At 42.1% G+C, this 12033-nt stretch overlaps 1 protein-coding gene across 2 annotated transcripts; it reads left to right on the top strand.

Annotated features, from left to right (window-relative positions):
- The first annotated feature begins 89 nt into the window (after nucleotides 1-89).
- LOC146503813 (uncharacterized) lies at nucleotides 90-7979 on the top strand. 2 transcript variants are annotated; one of them, XM_085183879.1, is made up of 8 exons: nucleotides 90-784; nucleotides 2959-3057; nucleotides 3138-3339; nucleotides 3554-3624; nucleotides 3847-3969; nucleotides 4381-4660; nucleotides 5125-5870; nucleotides 6862-7979. In XM_085183879.1, exons 1-8 carry the CDS (start codon nucleotides 617-619, stop codon nucleotides 7126-7128), a joined length of 1956 nt encoding a protein of 651 aa, XP_085040005.1. In that variant the 5' UTR covers nucleotides 90-616; the 3' UTR covers nucleotides 7129-7979. The 2 variants fall into 2 exon arrangements, with proteins under 2 accessions (XP_085040005.1, XP_085040006.1); XM_085183880.1 differs by having other exon boundaries at nucleotides 90-772.
- The last annotated feature ends 4054 nt before the right edge of the window (nucleotides 7980-12033 follow it).

A 12033-nucleotide genomic window follows, 5' to 3' on the forward strand; every position in this document is an offset into this window, starting at 1 on the left:
ACAGTCTGATCAGAAGCGCAGACCACCGCCTCTTACCCGTGTTTGCTTAATATAGCTTGATAACATGGAATTATATAAATGTTTACAACTCTGTTAACTTCAGATTGTGTATACCCTGACTGTTAAAGGGTCATTTTAACGTTTTAACGTCTCTGCTGGTCGTGGAATTGTAAGTGTTGTAGTTACTCACTTTGGCCACTGGAGGGAGTTTCAATGCAAACTCGATGCTATACCGTTTCCGTTAGGGCTTTTCGCAATAAAATCAAACATGGTATACGGTATATTGAACAAATAGGATGGATACATTTTTGTTACTATATTTTTATCCAAATAACACAATTCAAACAAACAAAATTAGTGTGGCACGTTTCTTGCAAGTGAATGCAGTTAAAGCTGATAAGATAAGACAAATGATATACAGTGATAAGCACTTATACTGAAAAGACAAATTAGAAACGTGATTTTATTCTGAAAAGTATGAACTAGGAAATAGTACATGGCTTCGTGTTGTGAATGATCGGCATGAGTTTTTTTTCACCATAACAACAACAGTGCGGCAGCGCAGAAGTTTCATGACGCATTTGTAGATGCGAAATAAACATCACAATCAGTCAGCATGGCGGACCTGGAGCCGCAGGTTTGCGCCATTTTGGAGATCATGGTGAACGCGGCGGTGTCAGAGATGAACAAAGTTATCGGCGCCTCGGATCCTCCGCGTACACAAGAGACATCATGTGTGGCCGAAGACACGCACGGGTCCCCGGAGGATAAGGTACAGCATAAGGTATAAGATGGTTTACGGTCGTCGGGTATCCGGGCCGGTTCTGGTCCCCGCATTGGTCCCGGTTTCTCACGAGCCGACGCTTCCGCCAACTGTCGTCCCGACAACCGGCCGAGCATAGAAATAGAAGAACTAGCAGTTAGCTTCGGTTAGCTGCGAAAGAGCAGCAGGATGCCGCGCCGTCCTGCTGTATGGAGCATGTGTTTAGGCTCAACTTTGCGTAAATATGAGGGGCTGGTACACGAAGTCTGGGAGAATCCACCTCTGGGCGCCATTTTGGGTTGGGCAGCAGGCCCGGGCTTATCTATCTAGTGTATGTCTAGAAGCGCCTCAGCTACAGGTTTCCACAGAGCGCAGGATCGATTATCAGCTGATATCTGATCAATAACACACTCTTCCGTGGTCATAATGACTGCCACATAGTGTTACCCTATTGTGCGGTTTTGGGGTTTTCCTTGTATGCTTGTGATCCCGGGATCTGATTGGCTGATCAATAATCACATCAGTGTTAAACCTGATTTTTCAGGTCAGGACTTTTCAATTATTCCACTTTTCTGAGTTTAAAGGAAAAGTTTTACCATCTTGCCGCGTGACAAAGTGCAATGTCCTCTTCACTTCATTACATTGCTGAACAACGCAGTCTCAGATTTTCTGATTATCTTTCAACCGATCAATCTTTATTTCCTGGATAAAAATGCTGTTATGGACACTTTCCAGTCTGATTTTCGTAAATTGCATTCCACTGAAACGGCCTTACTTAGAGTATCTAATGATATCTTGATGGCAGCAGACTCTGGAGAATACACAGTGCTGGTCCTGTTGGATCTCAGCTCTGCTTTTGACACTGTAGATCACAGTATCATGATAAACACACTCGAGAACTTGTTTGGGATTACTGGTGTTGTTTTAAAATGGTTTATATCATATCTGTCTGAGAGATCTTTTACTGTTTGCATGAATCATGTCACATCAGAATCAACAGTTTTGCCGTGTGGGGTACCTCAGGGATCTGTCCTGGGTCCAATTCTCTTTTTACTTTATGTATTTCCCCTAGGCCAAACTATTAAGCGCTATAAATATATCTCCTATCATCTCTATGCTGACGACATCCAACTATACTGTTCCTTCAAAATGTCTGAGTTTTATAAATTGTCTAATTTAAGTAATTTGCCTGATAGAAATCAACAAATGGTTATATGACAATTTTCTCCAACTAAACTCTGATAAAACAGAAACTCTAATTATTGCTCCAGACCACATGGTCCCAGAAATTAGACAGCATATCAGCTTCTTAGACCCTTATGTAAAAGCAAGCCTTAGAAATCTCGGTGTCATATTTGACAGCTCAATGTCTAATGTTCTAAGCAGCTGGTCCGAAACTGTTTTTATCATTTACGGAATATCTCTAAACTCAGACTAATGGTATCAAAGCTTGAACTTGAGATGATTATTCATGCTTTTATTTCTTCTAGTTTAGACTATTGTAATGGCCTTTTTACTTGTTTTAACAAATCAGCCTTAAATCGTCTTCAGACTGTGCAGAATGCTGCTGCACGTCTCTTAACAGGCACCAAGAGAAGATCGCATATCACTCCAGTCTTGGCCTCCCTTCACTGGTTGCCTGTAAATTTTAGGTTTCATTTTAAAATTTTAGTTCTAACCTTTAGGGCCCTACATGGTCAGGCTCCTCAATATTTATCTGACCTGCTGAAACCACATACATCTTCTCGGGCTTTAAGGTCATTAGATCAGAGAGTGCTGGTGGCACCGCGCACTCGTTTTAAAACTCGTGGTGATCGGGCCTTTCAGACTGTGGCACCACGGTTGTGGAATTCTCTCCCACTGTCTCTTCGCTGCACGGACCCCATTGATTCTTTTAAGAAACAGCTGAAGACATTTTTATTTAGAAAAGCATTTGATTAATTTCTTCTTATGCTGTTTTTATAGTTTTATTGTTTTACATTGTTTTATTTACTGTTATATTGTTTTTATATTCCCATTTCCTGTGTTGTAAAGCACTTTGTGATATTTATCTGTGAAAAGCGCTATATAAATTAATTTTACTTACTTACTTACTCAACTTGGAATATTTAATAAACCTTCCAGAATGAGTTTAAATCCAGATTGAGTTTAAATCAGGTTCATTATTTGACAGTGGCCTGTGTTCTTCCCATCAGGTGATCCAGTTGAGCGTCTTCATGTCGTCTCTGGCTCAAGAAGCTGTGGAGAAGATCTGCCAGCTCTTCCATGAATGTTCCTCTGCGCTGCGGCTAGAAGTACACGACCTTTGTGCTTTAATTCATCCACCCACTAAAACAGTCCAGCAAGAAATCCTAAAGTAGTCCTTGTATTGTAGGTGACGCAGGGTGTGGCAGAGATCGAGGCCCTGAAGAGGAGACTGGAGGTCGCGGAGACGGAGTTGAAGCTGGCGCTCGAGGGCAGCGGAGGTCAGAAGGACGCGGAGGAGCTGACGGAGGGAGGCAGCAGGCAAAAGGAGGGGAGGGTGGACATTGAGGTTGTTCAGCTCGAGCAACGCTCAGGGAGGAAGAGTCGCAGAAGTGAGGAGTTCTTCCTTTTAAACACATTAGTTAGCTTTTGTATTCCACAAGTGGTGTTGTTTTAAAACTCAGATTTCATGACTGAAAGGAAAAGAAAATCTTTTTAACCTTTTCCCCCTGATGTCATTTCTCTTGCCGTCTCCACTCTGTCCCTGTTGTATTTGACGAAGCAGAAGTGACCACAAACCTGATGTTTGTCTTTTGTTCTGCGTAGGTGTGGTTAGCGGGGACGCTGGAGTGAAGAGATCGCCCATAATTCATCTGTGGAAAGGCAGAACATATGATGTAAAGTCTTGCGTTGTCCCGCCTCTTCTACCCATTTCTGCTTCTCATCTTCGCATCACTTGAACATGTTTATTCACTGTTTCCAAATCGCATAGATTAGTCAGAAAATCTGACCAACTTAAAAATAACACAGGGCTGAACACAGGCTTTCCACAAGGTTTCAGATCCTGTGTGGAGGGATCCTGCCAACCTAAATTTGTCCTCATCCTTTCTTCTGGTCAGGACAGCATCCAGCCTGTTATAATAAAAGAAGAAGGGTTTGAGTGCTTAGCCGACCGGATGTCGTCTGACTCTGGTCAGTACAGAGATGAGTTTTGGCAGGATGAGGACGACCCCGACTACCAGGTTGGCTTCATTGATATGTTTTATATTAACTTACTTATTTCTTTTTTCACCTTGAAGCTATATTATTTCATTGCATGTGCTTTTAAAAATAACTTTTATATATGCTTTTAGATACAAGTTTTTATTTTATTGTACTGTATTAGGAGATCGGTCCAATTTAATGTCAGCGGATGAACATTTTAGACAGAGTTGGGTTTTTTGGCATATTTCTTCACTTATACTAACACCCTTTTATTTAAATAAGAATTTATGATACCCAGAAACCTTTCAAGCACTGGAAACAATTAGTTAATACACTGCAATATTCATCGCCCATAAAATTGAGTTAAGGTAACATTTGATGAGCTAAACCTGACAATCAACAACGTTTAAACTAATAAACATTTAATCATCCCTTTTCCTCTCTGGCAGGCGGAACCAGACGATCCAGATGATGTCGACCCAGGATACACCACCAGATCCAAGCGTGTTGCAAAGGGAAAGTCCCACCAAGCTCAAGCAAAGAAGGAGAGTCAGAAGGAGCAGCCTCTGAGCTGCAAACACTGCCGGAAAACCTTCACCAAGCTGCTGCAGCTCAAAGCCCACCAGGCCGTCCACGGGGCGAGCGTGGAAAAGCCCTTCCAGTGTTCTCAGTGTGGCCGAGGCTTTGCGTTCCAGCGAAGCCTCAGTGCTCACATGTTACTGCACACAGGTGAGCTCCGGCTTTATCCTTCATACTAAAGCAGGCACAGTCTGTACCCGTGCACACTGTGAAGGCAGGTTTGTTGATGAAATTGGAGCAGAAAGAATCCACAAGCTGACTGACCTCCTAACACACTCTTATTTCTTGGTGAAATTATGTATTGGTAAAGTTAAGTTAAACTAATATTGGCTAGTTTACAAAATCAAGAAAATCTTAGGGAGACAAAACAGCCGACATTTAACTGGACTAGCTAGGCTAGACAGCTAATTTAAATCAGTCTTTTGATTTTTGTGGACTCCCAGAAATGTTTGGTCATGCCTCATGTAAAGCACGTGACTGTTTTTGGAAAATCGTTTCTTTACACTGATGAGAATAATGAGACTCATTCAGTTAATCGGCTTAAAATGACATCAGAATTGTACCGTACTCATCGTTGTTTGTTGGTGAGCGTGTTTTTGCTTTTCTGCATACAGGTGAGAGGCCACACACCTGTGATGTTTGTGGGAAAGGTTTCACCCTGAAGCAGCTCCTGAGAAACCACCAGCGTCTCCACGCTGACGTGCGGCCGTATCGCTGCGAGCAGTGCGGTAAGAGCTTTTACCGGGCGCACGGCCTGAAGATGCACCAGATGGTCCACACTGGGGAGCGTGCCTATAACTGCCAGTACTGCAACAAATGTTTCACAATACAAGGAAACCTGCAGCGCCACCTGCGCATACACACGGGCGAAAAGCCGTTCAGGTGCGAGACTTGCGGCAAAAGCTTCAACCAGGCCGACACTCTGAAAGGCCACCAGCGGATTCACACCGGCGAGCGCCCCTTCAGCTGCGACACCTGCGGCAAGCGCTTCATCCAGAAGAGCGCGCTGAAGATGCACCAGAAGACCTCTCATGTGGACGAGAAGTCGCTCGCCTGCGTCGCGTGCGGCACCACGGTGGCCTGCGTCGACTCGCTGCGCAAACACCTCCAGACGCACGCGGCGACTATCCCGTGCACCTGCGTGCTCTGCGGCCAGCGGCTCAGCTCCATCACCGAACTGCGCTCGCACCAGCAGCATCACACGGTGGACCGGCCTCACAGCTGCGGGCTCTGCGGCAAGAGTTTCAAGTCGTCCAGTTACCTGAAGATTCACCTGAAAACGCACAGCGGGGAGAAGCCGTTCTCCTGTGATATCTGCGGTCGCATGTTTACACAGCAAAGCAGCCTTAAGTCCCATCAGGTGGGTTTGCGCTGCTTGTTGCACAAGGTGAAACTCATTCATGCAAATCAGTCCACAACATTAGGACGGACACCCAGACTCCAGCCTTTTAAGCTGCAATGTCTAAATAGTGTCCAGATAGGGAGTAGTGCTTGATGATTTTGGCTTCCAGCTGTTATAAAAACTGTGTGATCAGGATATAGCGATTACTTTTTTGCATTAATTTTTGCTAAAAAATCTGCTTTCCAAGCAGGGCCATCATTAACCGCTGCTTTTAAACATCTCTGATATGGTCTGCTTTCGGCACAGCAGATCCAAGGCACTAGTTAACTAACGGCTTTCCATGACTCATCGTAGCTAATGTGCCGGTCTCCTGAGGTGCAAGTTTGCTGCTTCCTGGATTCCTTCCATCATTGTGTGGTGTCTCAGGCTCCCACAGTGGAACCTGCAGGCTGGCAGGGACCAGTGGTTGCCCCTTGCGAGATCGGTTCTGTGGATAAAAACAACCACTCTTCTGGGTCTAAGTCCCCACTAGACAACTTCACCCGCGCCAACCTTATTTTTCCCTTCTCTAAATGTGCATTTGCTGTTAAATAATTGAGATTGCAGTAGTTATAAGTATAATTAGGATTATGGTTTGTCCCATACTTGAGCAGAGGGTGAACTGCAGCTGCATCAGAATAATGAAGCCCATTATTCATTAGTTATGATGGAGATAAAAAAAATAACTCTTTGCTTTGTGGTCCAGTAATCAAGGTGTGGTTAGAGGCTCAGATTGAAATGCTACACCCTGAGTAACCCCGTAAAGTGACAGATGATTGTTAGAATTAAGCAATACCAACCTGGTCTGATATTAACTTCATGTGTATGTTTATGAGTACACTTTGTGTAGATGTGTCGCAGTCCCCTCTTCTGCAGCAGCTGTAGCTGAACACGTCTGCTGCAGTGGAAGTAACCTTGTGGGTAATTTAGTAAAGATTTAAACATGTTGTTTCAATGTTCTCTGCCAAAGGTGGTCCACACAGGAGAGAAACCTTTCAGCTGCGACACCTGCGGGAAATGCTTTAGCAACACCGGCAACTTGAACCGACACCAGCGCATCCACACGGGGGAGAAGCCGTTCAGCTGTGACACGTGTGGGCGGAGCTTCAACCAGGGCAACAGCCTGAAGGCGCACCAGCAGATTCATACCGGGGAGAAGCAGTTCATGTGCGACAAGTGCGGCAAGAGTTTCTCCTACCTGAGGAACCTGAAAGACCACAAGTGCTTCTATGTCTGAAGCTAATCTGTGAGGCGATGTCAGCTCCTGTAAGCTGGAGTCGGGTTAGCTGGGACTGAGTTAACACTGAAAGCGATTTTGGTGATTGTAAAGCTGGCTTTCCCAGATTTCTTCTCTCACTGCCAAGAAAGTGAGGCAGGTAGATACGGTGTGGAATTTATAATGGTGGAAAAACAATGTGAAGAGTGTTACAGCATCTGTCTGTGAGAATAGCTGACAAATTGCATTTCCAACGTTAAAACTGAACGGACAGAGAGAGTTTTAGCTCTTGATGTGAGTGCATTTATCACTGAACTAAGAAAAGCCTGGGTCAAAATGATCTTCAGCTTCTTGCCTTTTGTCAGCGTGATGTAACTGAAAAGCCAAAAGCAGATTTTTACCACCACAGTTGGTATTAACGAGCCACAGAAACAGCTGATCCTTATTAAAGACGAGGCATTTTGCAGCATTTTGCCCTTTGGTAATGATTTCTTGTTATCGCGACTCACTCGCAGATGGACGGGCCAGATGCTTCAGCTCAGTATAACATTTAAAGCTCTTTGCCAGGGAGACTGAAGTTTGGATATTTATAACGGTGCAACTCAAAGAGTGCTTTTCTGTCTTTTTCTCTCTTTTTTAACATCATCTCACATGATGACCGTTACTACGTGAATGCCTTGTATGCATACAAAGAACCGGTGTGCCGAGAACATAACATACTGAAAGTATTATTTTGTGAAAATACTTTATTTGTAACTTCTCTTGTGGAGAGGATATTCACTCAACCTTGTAACTGAGTTCAATTCATAAAACAGTGAAATGTAAACATGTTTCCTTTTTGTCTTTCTTAATGATTAAAGAGCTTGAAATATGTTTGTTTTTGATCAGAAAAAACAGTTTTACAGGAACACATGCGTCGCCCTCGCATCTTTACTGAAAGATGTATTCAATTTAAAGTTTCTGTTGCCTTTGAACAAGAATACTTTCAAGTCAAGAGCGGAAATGCAAAGAAAATAAAGATGTCATGGTGGGCTGGAAGCTGTGAAAATGCCGAGCAGAATCAGCAGTTGAATCTACAGTTGAGCCATTTACTAACAACAGTGGAGACAGAGTGAGCTCTTAGACATGATTACCACAGCTTGTCTGTAGCCTGTGCCACAAATTACAGACACAAACCAGTAATATTTTAAAGCCCAGTTCTCTGTTGTTTTGAGCTGGTTAGACTTTAAGTTTCATTTTTAGAAGGGATTTAAAAAAATCTTTTAAATCGGTGGAGCCTGACTGACATGTTATTATCACGTAACAACTTTCACATTTTCAGAAGAAATGTGGAAGTTGAGACAGACGGGTTTGGAACTCAATCAGATTTTTTTTAAGATGAATAAACACCTCAAAGCAATGAAGTGGCATCTCTGAGAAATCATTATTGCCTAACGCTAACAGAGGATTTGTGAGATCCGTGTAGTAATGTCACCTTTGTGGTTTCTTTTAAGTTTCATCTTTATTAAACCCAAAAAGATCTGAGATCAATTCCAAACTGTATCTCTTAGTCTTAAGTCATATTAATTAATAATCCCTCACTGATCCAGTTTAACTGTTCATGAATAGATTTGTGTGTAGCATATTGCAATTTTGATGTGGTATCCCACAAATAATTACAATATTTAGTAATTTAAGCCGATGTTCACGTTGCTCTGCTGGGCCTTACTATAACTGTGCTGTAATCTAATCTGTTCATGAATAGATTTAATTTTTTTTTAACTGTCTATCCTGGCAGGACGTCACAGAGCAATGAGACTTAGAAGAAAGCTGCAAACTGCACCATCCTCAAGATGTTCGGCTTTGTTGTTGTTATGTTCACCTCTTTGCCAAGAGGTGGCGCTACAAACTAATATTATAGTCCAGATAAAACCATGGAGCTCCTTGGATGGCACTCATTTGTCCTCAGTGTTGCAGAGTAGGTCCAAAGTTCCTTTTCAGTTCTCTTTCGCCTTTTTAAGGGGAACTTTATTTTCAGTTATTTTCCTAAATGAGTCAAGAGGTGTCTTTCTGTTTAATTCTTTCATACGTTTCCAGCATTTTATCTTTAACTTTTAGGTTTAATTGCAAACAAAGACTACACAACACATTTGAACTGTTTAACCCTCTGGGAAAGCAGAAAGCGGGCTTCATTAGCTACATCATCAGGGTTTGTTTGGGGTTTTTTTTTTTTTCATTTCACACACAAGAACATTCAGCCTGTCGTGACTGCTTGTCAAAAACTACTCTTTCTGTGAATTTACTGAGAAAGACCAGTGTTGTTCCCTGGTGGCTGCTTTTCATTGTTTCATTGGTGCCTCCTTTTAAATCCATGTAAATGACGTCAGTGTGCACATTTAGCAGCTGGCTATGAGCTCCGTGCTGCACTGACTGCCTGAGCAGCCACAGGGCTGTACAGTAGGTCAGACTGGCTGTAATCCCTTCCAGATTACAGTCCAGGGTATCGTGGGAGGAAGTGTGGGGGATTGGCAGAGAAACAACTTGTTACAGCTGGCTTCCTACCAAAGAGGAGATAAGGAGAGTCTGTTTGTGTTTTGCTTCTCATGTTTGGGTTCTTCTCTTTTTTGAACGCCTCCAGGTTTAGGAAAATCTTTTATTCAGTAATGTTTATACGCTGATTTAAAGAAGGCTGAATATTTTTCATATCACACATGGGAGAAATCACACCTCCCAGTTTCACAGTTTTTAAAATATACTGATTAATGATCATTTGTTAATATTCTCTTTTTGTACAGTCTGTCAATACACCTCAGGAACAAATATTTATATTATAATATACATATTATATAATACATGTTATTACTAGGGGTGGGGGAAAAATCGATACTGTGTAGTATCGTGATATTTTGTTTGCTAATAATGTATCGATACAGGGACAGCAGAAATCGATATTTTGTTACAAAAAGGTTTTTGTGGACTGGAACATGCTCTGACTTTAGAGTTTACTTATTTTAATTTAAGACATGTTTTATTTTAATTAAGTTTAAAACTTTTTTATTTAGTGTAAAATTATATTTTGTTTTAATTTACTTTCAAATTCTTCAGTTGCTGAATGGGCTGCATAGTTTTCATAAATTGCATAGTTCAGAATAGCTATAATTGTACCAGATGGTTGATTCAGTTAAGTTGGACTTGACTGTAATACAAACCGTTCAGTTTGTCAACAATAAAACTGACTGAAATGAGAGAAAGACTGAGTGTGAGACTTTGTTATTAGATAAAATGAATATTGATAAACTTTACCTTTATGTACAGAATCTGAATATCGCAAAATATTTTTAAAAATTGCAATAATATCGTATCGTGCGTTAAGTATTGTGATAATATCGTATCGAGGGATGTATGGTGATTCCCACCTCTAGTTATTACATGATATACATTATATATGTTACAATGTGAATTTTAGGGATTCTTTTAAAACAATAATCAAATTTAGTAAAACAGTTTTCACTAATTTAAAAGTGTATGTTTGCACTCAGTATAAATGAGTCTTAGGTTTGCAGAAAGAACTCCACACTGTTTTGCCTTAAAGTTTGATTGCTTGCTTGCTTGATTGATTGATTGGTTGATTGGTTAATTGATTTATTGGTTGATTGATTGATTGATTTTTAATCTTAGAAAAGTCCTGACTATGATGTTTGCAGATCACATTTTAGTGAGAGTAGGGAGCAGGTGGAAGAGAGTTTGGGGAGGTGGAGGTATGCTCTGAGGGGAGGAGAAATGAAAGTTGGTAGAAGCAGGACAGAATACATGTGTGACTGAGAAGAAGTTGGAGATGCAAGGAGCACAGATAGTGTAGAAAGTTAAAGGAGTTTAAAAACCTGGAGTCAACCATCCAAAGCAATGAGCAATGCACAAGAGAGGTGATCAAGAGGGTGGAGTGAGTGGAGACGAGTGTCAGGGGTGATTTGTGACAAGGATAGCAGCAAGAGTGAAGGAGAAGATGGTAATGAGACCTGCTATGATGTGTGATTTGGAGACAAAAACACAGGAGGTCGAGCTGCAGATGAAATTGCTAATGTTTTATTGGGAGTGAGCGGGACGGGATTAGAAATGAGTACATCAGAGGGACAGTTCAGGCTGAGAGGCTGGAGACAAGGTTAGAGAGGTGAGGCTGAAATGGTTTTGACATGTGCAGAGGAAGTTTGGAGATTTATGGGACAAAGGATGTTGAAGATGAAGCTGCATCGCAGGAGGAAAAGAGGAAGACCTCAAAGGAGGTTCATAGATAATCCACTGTGACAACTCCTAAAGCAGGGGTGGGCAATTCCAGGCCTCGAGGGCCGGTGTCCTGCAGGTTTTAGATCTCACCTTGGGTCAACACACCTGAATCACATGATTAGTTCGTTACCAGGCCTCTGGAGAACTTCAGGACATGTTGAGGAGCTAATTTAGCCATTTAAATCAGCTGTGTTGGTTCAAAAAACCTAAAACCTGCAGGGACACCGGCCCTCGAGGCCTGGAGTTGCCCACCTCTGCCCTAAAGGAAGCAGCCAAAAGAAGAAAAAGAAGAAGCACATAAATCTTCACCTGCAGAAGGAATTCCTGCAAAGTGCTCCTCAAAGGACATCATACTGTGATCACATAAACATGAGAAATTTCACCTTTAACCTTTGGGATCAAAAAGAAGCCTGTATGACTGCAGAACTGTGCTTCTATCTTGTCCTTCTGTCTTTTTTCTTGCTTTAGACCCTAGACTCCAAATCTTGGGGGTTATCTACTGGTTTTTTGGATTAAGATAAGAAGTAGGTTAAAGACTGAGAAACAATTGGGTTATGAGTGATGTTGTGATAGTTCTGATGCCCTCGGGGCGAGCATGAGTCACCGCCTGTATTGATCCCTGCTGACGCGCTCAGAGCAGCACAAATCACTAGCTGTTATCCACAC

Source organism: Neolamprologus multifasciatus, chromosome 14 (genome assembly GCF_963576455.1).
Source record: "Neolamprologus multifasciatus chromosome 14, fNeoMul1.2, whole genome shotgun sequence".
In the NCBI taxonomy this organism is placed as follows: Eukaryota; Metazoa; Chordata; class Actinopteri; order Cichliformes; family Cichlidae; genus Neolamprologus; species Neolamprologus multifasciatus.

Bases quoted from the DNA above. Each gene is read 5' to 3' on its own strand.
- LOC146503813 (XM_085183879.1), top strand. From the start codon at position 617: ATGGCGGACCTGGAGCCGCAGGTTTGCGCCATTTTGGAGATCATGGTG. The intron at 3,340-3,553 runs GTGAGGAGTTCT...TGTTCTGCGTAG, and splicing joins AGGGAGGAAGAGTCGCAGAA to GTGTGGTTAGCGGGGACGCT. The intron at 3,970-4,380 runs GTTGGCTTCATT...CCTCTCTGGCAG, and splicing joins AGGACGACCCCGACTACCAG to GCGGAACCAGACGATCCAGA.